General features: G+C 34.6%; 1 protein-coding gene across 2 annotated transcripts in view; it reads right to left on the minus strand.

The window, feature by feature from the left end:
• The window catches only part of Plod (procollagen lysyl hydroxylase), a 339,227-nt gene that overhangs the window by 192,383 nt on the left and 134,693 nt on the right, over positions 1 to 12,151 (minus strand). For both annotated transcript variants that reach the window (XM_090392044.1, XM_090392043.1), the window contains one exon: positions 11,686 to 11,817. In XM_090392044.1, coding sequence (XP_090248170.1) covers positions 11,686 to 11,817 — 132 coding nt within the window. The remainder of the gene's footprint in view (positions 1 to 11,685; positions 11,818 to 12,151) is intronic.

A 12,151-nucleotide genomic window follows, 5' to 3' on the forward strand; every position in this document is an offset into this window, starting at 1 on the left:
AAACTAGGAAAGGTTGCCCATGCCTGAACTATGCACTGTATTTAAACCTTATGCGAAATTATCAACTCTCATCCATTCACCCAAGAACAGAATCTTCCTTTATTACATCCAGGAGTCTATGAAGTGCCCTGTTTGTGTGATTGAGCTTACTACAGACACATAGGAAGAACTGTGGGCATCCTCAGTGAACATAAAAAATATATTTGGCACTATCGCTATGGCAAGTCAGGTCTATGACCATACTTTAGGTATCCCTACACACAGGATCAATTGGTAAAAAACAAAAGTGTTGCACAGAAGCTTTTATAAGTCAGAGAGGTTGTTCCTGGAATCAACAGAAGCCTTGAAACAAGTATGGCTGTATAAATTTCCCAAAGATTTGGGAGACAGTCATCTTAAGACAAAATTAATACCTGCTTTCTCTCTCTTTTTTTTTTTTTTTTTCAACATAGATGGTAAATAATTAGGACTTTAGTTTTCGCGTTATACATTACAATTGTTCATACTAATCCCACTGTTATACCAGACTGCGATTGCTCGCATACTGTGACAAACTGTTTTTGTGCTATGAAGATATGGGATAGAATACCATCAAAATATCAGCAATAAGTTAATAAATAGTTATTTTCTTATCAGTCTGTGTTCTCATCTATACCATTAAAATTAATCAACTTGTAATAGCTGACCACAAGGAACAGAGAGTGTGCGTGAAATTTTGTTTTCCTTTGGGTAAAGCTGCAGCTGAACCCAGCCCACACTGCCTTGTCTGTCCAACAGTTCTTGATGAAAACAACATAATTGTTCCCTACTCTCCCAATCTTTCTCTCTCTCCACGTGACTTTTTTTTATTCCCAAAGATAAAGAAAACCACGAAAGGGCAGTGATTCATTGACGTGGACGAATTGAAAGAAAAGTTGCTGGAGGCCATAAATAGTATTCCAGTTGAACAGCTCCAGAACTGTTTTCAGCAATGAAAAAAAATGTTGGGACAAGTGCATTGACTCATACCCTGAATGAGGCCCGAATATGGTATTATAAACTTTAATATTTAAAAAAAAAATTTGGTTATTTCTGAGTACCCCCTCATACACATTTCTCTGTTACTCCCCCCCCCTTCTTCTGCATTATATACATATTCTATTATTTGCTTCCATATTCAATTTAGATTCTTCCCAGCCTGGTTGGCCAAGTGGTTAGCGTATCCGCTCTCCAGTCAAAAGGCCGCGGGTTCGAATCCAGCCATGGGCATGGATGTTTGGTGGAGAGGGAAACTTGTAGAGTAGATGCCCTCCCTCGATGAGTCTTTGGACTCCATGGAGGTGTTACATATTAATAATAATATTCTATATCTTAGGAATAATAGGAGAATGATGAACAACCAATACAGTTATTGAAGAGGTGATTTTAAAATAAACTTAATATAGTAGTGCTGCAAAAGAAACTTCTGTATATCTTTTGCAGCAAATAACAAGAAATTTAATTTTGTGACTCCCATCCACAAAAGGTTTCATTTATAAACCTATAGTACATTCATACCATGGATGACTAAGAATTTTTTTTCCTACTTTTATTGATTTGATATTTTGTATTTTTTAAATTTTATTTTTACATAGTCTAGAAACACCCTGCTCTAAGAGACTAAACATGGAACTTTTTTAAGCTACTTCACACCTTCAATAAGTGCAACAAGTCTCACACTGGGCAATGAAATTCATCTAATACCTAAAGACAATCACAATATCCATGCCCATGGTGGGAGAGAGCAGATACACTTAACTACTTAGGTCAAACAAGCCGGCTAAACCACATGTAGGCTTAATCACAAGAAGGAATTTAGCTTACATAGGACAGACAAGTCATGGATTTGAGGTGAGAAAATATATTGCAGATGTTCAGCATAAAAGAAAAGAAAGATCTGGTCTGGCCAACCATACTATTCACTGGAATGTTTCAATTAAGCATTATATAGAAGAACATTTTTATTCCAGACTTCTGAAAGAATCAGTTAAGGTCAACCATTCATGCAGATCACTGAATAAAAATCAATGACTAATAAGTGACATATGGAAATTGCTTATTAAATCTCTTAAAATCACAATCAGGTTTCAACTTAGCTAACAATTACCTCCTATCATTAACTGCAGATAGCTAATGCATACGACTTCATGTTTATTTGTTAGCATGAATTTATTATTATTTTTTTTTAATGGTTTTTCAGCATTTAGACAATTTTGTTATCTATTTATATTTTTGATGTATATTAAGCACAGATGAAGCCACCAGTTCTTTGTAGGTGCATGAATCTAGTGGGTGTAATTTTCGAATTTTAACTAATTAGATTTCCTTGCTATTACTGCACATTCTTTAGTTGTAAAACTTTTTGCTTTAAATTCTGTACCTTTTTACAACTCTACAAAGGATTTTATACATGCAGTGCATAGATTTACAGATATATATCAATCCCATAAACAAAGGGTTGCAAAGTCTACATTGGCATGTGTGGATTAAACGTATTTATTATTTGTTTGCTTTTAACACTTTGGCCGAGTGGTTAGCATATCTGCTCTCCAGCCAAAAGGCTGCGGGTTTGAATCCTGCTGTAGGCATGGATGTTTGCGATTTTCTGGGTTATACTAATGGTGGGCATTAGATGGTGTAGTTGCAGTTCATTGGACTTAGTGGATTGAGTGGTGGAGACAGAAAGTTGTAGAGTAGGTGACCTCCCTCTATGAGTCTTTGGCCTCATTGGAGGTGTCACGTAATAATAATAAAAATAAGCAGAACTAAAAACTACAAATCCTCAAATCTAATCCTATCACAAAATTTTACAAACCAAAATAATAAAAATCATTCTGCAACAGCCTCAAGCAGTCAGGACACTTGAGTCTATACAGGGAACTGTAATTCTACCTTATATCCCACATGTGAAGGATAGAATAACAGCAATGCAGCATGAAATTAAGGTAGCCTTTATACTATTATGAAAGTTGAATTTTTACATCCATCTAAACATCCTTCCCTTAAAAAACGAGAGTTTACAAAATAGTTTCTGCTCATGCAATATCTGCTACAAAGGACAAACAGACTGCTCAGTAGAAATCCATACAGTAGAACACATCAATGTCAAGAAGCAAAGAAAATATAAGTTGTGTCCAGTCTTCCATACAATAAATGAAAGGTCATCAAGTGCTCTGGCAACAAACTGAGATGGTCTATATTGTTTACAATAGTCACAACTTGCAATTCAAGGAGTTTCTGAAATATTATGTAAAACCTGGAACAATCGATCAATAAACTCAGTTGTTTTTTTTCTATGTAGCCAATTCTGCAACCTTAGGCATAAATTCAAACTTCAGAAGCCTAAAAGATATAACAGTGATTGCTACAGACTAAAATAGTTGATGTGTTTGATTAATGTAGGTAACATCACATGTGGTATACAGATAGAAGATTTCTTTATGTAATTTTGCATATTGTCTTTTGTAAAATGCCAAAATGCATGAAAATCCATTGCATGCTTACATGGGGACACCACTCTGCTGGTGCAATAAATGTTTTATCATTCAGCCAAATGCAGCTCAACTGCACACTCAGATGAAATGCGAATACTAGGAAATGTTTGTTCTCTTGCAGTTTCTTCAAAACTTTGCAAATTCTTTGATTGGAAAAAGCCATATTCATACATGAAACTGACATCAGACAATGAGGGTATAAAGAATATAGTACATAAAACAACTGCACGAGTCCTATTCTTTAAAGGGCATACTTTATATACTATTGATTCTCTTTGCATCCATTAAAAATCTGAGGTAGTTAAAGTTGTGGAATATAAATCTTCTTAATCTACTTAAATGATGCGATATCAGTTTGAAGAATAAATAAGGTAGGAGTAAAATGTAAGTGTAATATTATTAAATAAGAGATTCATAAGAAAAGGATGATGTGGATGGACTACCAAGTGCATAAGAATGATGTCGGTTACAAACGTTATAAGCAGCAGGCTAGAATAGTCACAAGTGTTGTATGGAAATGAGTATGCAAAGAAACTGGCTCTGTGTGCTAAAGACAATCCACAAGAATTCTATTGATATGATGATGCAAGTAAAAAAAAGAATGAATATGAAAGGATAACTCTTCTAAATCCAGATGGCATGAGGGTTACAGATGCAGAAAAGATTGTTCAACTAATGAGTGCCCATTTTTTTTTTAAAAGCTATCAACCTGGTGAACGCAACAATGAGCTCACTGTTACCTCTTCACTAGATGAAGAAAAGCAGGTGTGTGAGGCTGAGTTTTTAGAGCTGTGCACAAATTAAATAAGAATTCAGCAATAGGGACTGATGGAATGAAATTCAGCAGGTGTGCTAAAAGTGTGTCCAGCTGAACTGGCCATTCCTTTGAACAAGCTGTTTATTATGAGTCTAAGAACAGGGAATATTCTGCAGGAATGGAAGGAATGTATGGTAATTCCACTGCAAAAAGGTGGTGCAAAGACCGATGTATCCTATCGACCAATTAGTATCTCAGAAGTGGTGGTGAAGATTTCGGAAAAATTGGTTAGGGCTCACATTCAGAAATGGGTTGACAGTGAATCTCTACTTTGCAATGAACAACATGGGATTACTAAGGGAAGGTCATGTTTTAACAACTTGCTCACATTCTATAACAATGTTACCACTGAACTAGACAAGGGGAATGGATACACCGCGATACTTTTGGATTTTGCTAAGGCTTTTAGCAGAATACAGAATGGAAGACAGTTGCATAAATTGGAGAATATCGGTTTGGGTTATAAAATATTCATGTGGATAAGAGGATGGCTGGTTGACACACATCAAAAAGTGGTATATGGAGGATGTGAGTCTGCAAGATTTAAGGTAACTAGTGGTGTACTACAAGGATCAGTCCTTGGTCCACTGTTATTCAATCTGTACATTAATGATATTGGAAGAGATTTAACAAGTGACAGACAGCTATTCGCTGATGATGCAAAAATAGGTAGGGTAATTAGGAATGCTGCTAATATGCAGTACTTGCAGAATGATTTGAATATGCTAGAATTGTGGGCATGGGAAAATGGATGTCAGTTCAATATCAGTAAATGTAGAGTCATTCACTTCAGCATAATTAGATATCCAATGTCATATTATATTGGGATTATGCTAGAAGAAACTCATGAGGCTTATCTTGGAGTGTTAGTAGATAGGAAGTTGAAGGTTAGGGACCATGTGCCAATGATTGCAAATACAACTCAAAAGATAATAGCAATGTTGAAATGAACGCTCACATGTAAAGATAAGGATGTTATTTTGCCTCTTTATGAGGCCTTGATAAGCCCTCACTTGGACTATTGTGTGCAGGCCTGGTCTCTTGGTTTCCATTGTGATTCTGATATATTGGAGAGAGTACAAAAGAGAGTGTTAAAAGGGTCATACAGGATTTCAATTGATGGAATTTTTCAAATTATGGAGGGTGGGAAAAGGACAAGAGGGCATCCTTGGAAGCTGAGAATGAAGGCTGCTAAGAAGGGGTGAGGACTAGATTTTTCTCTCAGAGGGTGGTACATGATTGGAATGGACTGCCAGTGGATGTTGTGAGTGCAAGCAGTGTGGATGAATTTAAGAATAAGTATGATAGCTGGTAAGTGTAGTATGTTGCCTCCCTCAATGAGTCTCTGACTCCCTGGAGGTCTGTCTTAATAATAATAGGACTCTTAATACTGGCTTGATTAGAGACTACACAATGTTATTATAACTTTCTTAGATCTGCAAGCAAAAAAGTTTATTAATTATTAATTAATAATATTCACAGATTTACATTGCATTAGCACCATTAAGATATTTTAAGGTTGTGAGGTTGCATTCTTGGGATGTTTTAGCCTCCCCCCCCCCTAGATCTGAGTTAGGTAGAAAGTAAGAATTGGATAATTTTTGGAGTTCATTCAACTATCATCTAAATGGATATGACTCCTTGCAGAAAATTTTATATTGAGTAATTCTTTCCAAAGCTTTTCATTCATCAGAATTCATCTAATACTACCGTACAAAAATCACATATTTCTCTATGTTAAATTTTAGTCCCCACTTTTCCATTTATTCTTCCAATTAATGTATATATATATATATATATATATATATATATATATATATATATATGTTAAAAATACCAGGCTATTTTAAACCTGGTTTTACTCCATTTCCCAAGTAAGCAATATATATATATGTTAAAAATACCAGGCTATTTTAAACCTGGTTTTACTCCATTTCCCAAGTAAGCAAACAAACAGACAGACAGACAAGTCAAGTTTGCGCCTGCATGTATTGGAAGTCTAACTGACCCTCAAAGTAGTGCAAGACCAAGGCAACTCTTGGTAAAAGTAGAATAAGCTCTGATCACTAATCTTATTTACCCTTAATGCAAAGCACATCTCCTGGAGGAGATGTATGATGTTTTGTATTAAAGGCAAGGGGCCACTACCCAGACCAGTTTCGACCTTTATTAAGGTCTCATCAGTGGGAGCCAGGCTAGAAATACCAAGAATTTAGTAATATAAAGCTTATAAGTATTTTACCAGAACAAGTTACCATAAGGTGTTTAAACCTTATTAAATAAAAATCTCAGGAGGAGATATAAATGCAGAAAGTATTTTACCTTGGGTATAATAAATGTTAAAAATACCAGGCTATTTTAAACCTGGTTTTACTCCATTTCCCAAGTAAGCAAACAGACAGACAAGTCAAGTTTGTGCCTGCACATATTGGAAATCCAACTGACCCTCAAAGTAGTGCAAGACCAAGTAAAATACTTTCCACACACACACGCAGGTCTCTTTTTATGCGTATATTTTTTATGCAGATTGGAAGTTATGCAGTGTATAACTTCAAGATATGAGACCTTTCGACACTTCTGCGCATGTCAACAGAAGGAGAATCCATTCCAATAATAAGGTAATCCAGTGTTTCCCAAAGTTTTTCTACGACGGAACACTTCGCAAATCCTGAAAGTTTCATGGAACACCTTGGTTATTTTGTAATGTATTAATTAATAATTAATTTTTAATTTAGCTGAATTTTTATTATTAATTAATAATTGATCATTAATTAATAATTAAACATAAACATCATTAAATTAATTTGTGTTGATTTTCATTGATATCGCATTCTGATCACCAAAAATTTATATTATTATAAGTACTTATGAGTGAATGCAGACTTTTTCTCCTGTGTGCTGATAGTTTTCCCCTCCTTTTGTACATCCTAGAGATCGCTTTGTAGGCTAGAAGTGGATGAATCACTATCTGTTGCATCACAAACACCTTCAATAAGAGATTTCTTAACACCAAAATTAAACAAAGTCCCTTGTCTCTTATTCATATTAAAATTTAAATCTGTAGGCCTATCACTTTTAAAAAATCACGGGCACTATGGTTTCGAAACAAGCACTTTCACCCTACAATACGAACTTGTGAAGAAAGTATTCAGTATTACTAGATCCGAGAACCGGATACAGACTACCTTGATCTTCAATTTTAGTGGAAAAATTTCTTTATACTTTCTTGCTGATTGGTCACTAACATTTGCAACACAGATGTTATTTCGTTCAGTTTTGAGGACAGAGGATACGCTGCCCATTGTTGTAATCAGCTTGCAGGCAATTTTTATGACCGGTCATAAACAGCGGTATACCCTTTCAAAATGTTGAAAGGTTCCAATGTGTGAAAATTAACAATAATTCATGAATACTTCCAAGTTTTAAAAATACATGACTTGGTCACTAACATTTGCTACACAGATGTATAAGATGATTTTTTATATGCGGTTTTCTGTGGAACGTATCTACCGCATAAAAAGAGACCCGACTGTATATGTAATTATTTTTATGTGGCTTCTACCATATGGAAGGCTTTTTTTGTAAAACTATAGTATATTTGTACTGTGAGCAGGCTAAGTACTTTTTCCCTACTTTTTTTTTTTTTATTAATTTTATATATATTTTTTGCAATTTTTATTTATTTTTTACATAATCTAGAACCCTACTCTAGAGACCAAACATGGATCTTTTTCAAGCCATTTCAGGCTTCCGATAAGGACAGTGATTTCTCACCAGACAATGAAATTTATCCCCCACCTAATGACATTTACAAACATCCATGCCCACGGTAGAATTCAAACTTACAACTGATGAGTGGATAACTAGACACTCAGCCAATCAGGCCAGCAATTTTACAATCCCATAGAAGATTTGTAATTCAGAACAATTGACTGCTTTATGTAATTTGTTATTACAGCAGAATCCACTTATTGTGATCACAGATAATATTATCAATCAACTATTGTTATCAAAATCAGTCAGTCCCAAAGCACACCATTTAAAATAATCCATCTATTATAATCAAAGTTCCGGTTATTGTTATCAAAATCCTCAAGTGTTTAGCCTTTTCCATCTCAGAATTAAAATTTTTAAGGGTTAATCAGGAGAAAATTTGACAAAGAACATTTGTGAAATCTGACTTTTGTGTTAATCTTCTTTTAATCTTATTCTTCTGTAAATCTTGTCTCTTCCCGGCAAATGCAGTGGGTTAGTTCTTATAAACTTATTCTTATACTGTAATCTTAATCTTTTTTTAATCTTAAATCTTCCAGGGAAATGCAAGTGGGTATAAATACAGTCTAATTGTGATTTTTTCAAGTTTAATTCTTGCTCCCTTTCAGTAAGTGAAATGCTTGTTAAAACAGGCCTTAGCTTATGGCAGAAACAAGTAAAAAATGTAAAGATTTATCTTTTCAAGAAAAAAAGAATTTTTGAGTGCTATGATAAGTTGCCCATAATGAATCAGTGTAGTGCGGCTATACATTTAAAAATTTCACAACCACCCTTGTGTAAGATCTTAGAAAACAGATCAAACATTGAAACTTCAGCTCTTACTAATGAGAACATGGATCGGAAGAGAGCTGGATTTGGTAAGGATACTCAAGTTGAATCAGCATTAAAAATTTGGTTTAGTAATGTTTGTGAAAAGAAAACTTCGATTAATGGTCCTTTGACTCACCAAAAAGCAGAAGTAATTTCAACAATAACAGGCAAAGAAAATTTCACCACAACCGATGGATGATTTAACAGGTGGAAAAAGCAAGAGAATATTGTGTACAAGCATATTCATGGTGAAGAAAAAAGTGCTGATTTTTTTATTGCTGAATATTCTCCCAAGGATATTTACAATGCAGATGAAACAGGACTCTATTTTCGTGCAATGCCTGAGCATACTTATTTATTTAAAAATGAAAGTACTAAAGAATTTAAATCTTCAAAAGTGTGAGTGACAGTTCTTTGTTGTGCTAATATGAAAGGTGAGAAATGAGAGCTCCTAGTGATTGGAAAAAGTAAAAATCCTCAGTGTTTTAAAGGTATCAAAAGTTTGCCTATTGACTACTGTTCTAGTGTAAATGCTTGGATGACTAATGCCATTTTCAACAATTGGTTAGTTAAGTGGGATCTTAAAGCAAAAAAATTGCCTTCTTAGTAGACAACTGCACTGCACACACACAAACAATTTATCGTTATAAAGCACAAAGTAATTTTCCTTCTTTCGAACAGTACATCGTTAATTCAACCATGTGACCAAGGCATCATATGAGCTTTTAAAGCTTATCATCACAGGGAAGTTCGTGCGATAATTATAGCTGAACTTTATTATATAAAAGCCCAATCTGATGCAAGTGCAATTGCAAAAAAGATGTCCCTTCTTGATGCATTTGATAACAATTTCATTGAAGCAAGTCTCATAGAAGACAATTGAAAACTGCTTCCAAAAAGGTGGATTTTTTAAGACAAACTTGAGTCTTTCAGCCCGAGAGACTGAAAATCTAGAGTATAGAATGTATCATAGCTAAATTAAACTAGGAACCCTGTTGTTGGCATAATCTAGCTTTGTTAGACCACTTGTTTGATGTAGGCTCAAAAAGTAGATTAAGCTAGTTTCTGTGATTAGAATGTAATTCTGGATATTTGTAGAAAGTAAGATTTTGGTTTTCTGATCATCTGGTAAACAAACAAAGCAAAATGAATAACACTATAATAATGGAGTGTAACAGGGTGATGACAGCCAAGGCATTGTATGAGAAATTAAATGTGCAAGATGTAGTGTGTGTGCACATGCAATATATCAGTCAATGTGGGTGAAGGTTGGTGAGTGGAAAAACAGTGTAAAATATGCTTTTCACTACTTTCATGTCAGAAGCTAATGTCAAAAGAAACAGTAGAGTGCCGAATAATAGCAACAAACGGAATGAAAATGCCACATGGTCAGAGAGCAAGGTAGATAAGAATGTAGTTAAATAAGTGAGTGAGGGTGAATAAAATGAAAATGATGGAAGAGAAAGATGGAATAAAAGATAAAATGCAAACTACAACAGCAACAGAAGAATTAGCAATAAGAGTGAAAAGTTTTGATGCCGGGTAATATTCCTTGACCAATAATTACATTCTAATATTAGGATATGGTATGCAAAATACCATATCCTATATTACAATGCGGGAATATTTCATGTTCAGGGAGAACAAGATGTGTGTGTGGGGGGGGGGGGAAGGAAGATGTAAAACTGATGACAGATAGATGAAATGCAATCAACCTTCTTGAGGCAAAGACATTCAGCAATAAGGCAGAGCAGTATCTTGGAACCCTCCTAAAAGGATTAAGTATGTATTTTAATGGCTGAGCCTTCCTAAAGGGTTTAAACATGTATTTTATGATTGTAGATCTGTGTGTGTTCACGGGCCGGTGTCCTGTTCCCAGGAGAACAAAAAACCCCCAACCACCGTATGAGACTGGCTATCTCACCTTTAGTCAAAAAAAAACCTAGATAAAAGTTTCCTCACCTCATAGATGAAAATCAAACCCAGGTCTTTCCAACCAAAGGGCTTCATCTATACTGACTGAGCTACGGAGGATTATTTAAAGCTTAATATATGAGATAGATGTTGAGAGAGCAAAGTATACAGCTTAGTGCTCTTATAACCTGGAGTAACTAAGAATGATGAACAAATGGCATTACATAGAGAAATCAGGTTAATGAGAATGGGCAAGTAATTATTATGGGGGAGCTTCAACTATATGGACAGACTGCAGAAGGAAGGAAATGGGTCTCATCAGTGGGAGCCAGTCTGGATAGTGGCACTTCCTATTATGCACAGCATTATACACATCTGAAAGGAAAGAGGGGGTGCTTTGCATTATGGGATACATACTATGGTAAGTGATATGAAGTCATTAGCCTGTATACATAAGTAGTAGCTCAGACATGAATATATTTCATGTGGAAAACATTGTTTTGTTTCTTTGGGAAAAGGATTAAAACCCAAGTATAAAACTTCTTGGTATCTTTAATGTATAATAAACCCAAAGTAAAAAATTTTCAACAAGTGATGAGCAAGTTCATTAATGCACACAACACAAGAAGGGTGATAATCATGAGTAATGAGTTAAATGAATATGTTACCAGAGTGAATATTGAGTACACTGACAGCAAATGAATTTAAAGGGAACTATAATATGGAATGAGGTAGGTTGGACTTCCTCTGATGCGTTCTGAGATTCCATGAAAATTCCTACATATAATAATAACAATATATTTCATGTTATAATATACATATACTGAAAGATTTAAGAAATAAATTAATTAAACTTACATTATTATGGACAAAGAGATCTATTTTCTCTTTTGGGTATGAAAGAGCCAAAATATATTCTAAAAATTCGGTTAGAAAAGGAGTTGGATGTTCAACAAATATGGCCAATATTACCTGAGGCATTTCATGTACCTGAAATTTGAAAAATATTGCATACTTTATACAGCAGTGGTTAAAATAAAAAAGAAACAATTCCAGTAGTTCTAAGAGATATTAATAACTTGTATTATTTTGTAGTATAATGAGAAAGGTGATGGACACAAAAACATTTAATTTGCTGAAAATGATTTGCTGATATAGGCAACTCCCAAGGCTGTACTAGAATGGTTTCCTGAATATGCTGCTTCATCCAATTATATGCACATTAATGGTCAAATAAAATGAATTGTGTGTTAAAATGGAGAAATGCATTATAGCATCGCAAGGGGAAAATATATATAAGTTCTGTCTGTTATATAAAGATAAA

Source organism: Typopeltis vanoorti, chromosome 4 (genome assembly GCF_054136105.1).
Source record: "Typopeltis vanoorti isolate ZY-2024b chromosome 4, IOZ_Tvanoo_1.0, whole genome shotgun sequence".
NCBI classification, from domain to species: Eukaryota; Metazoa; Arthropoda; class Arachnida; order Uropygi; family Thelyphonidae; genus Typopeltis; species Typopeltis vanoorti.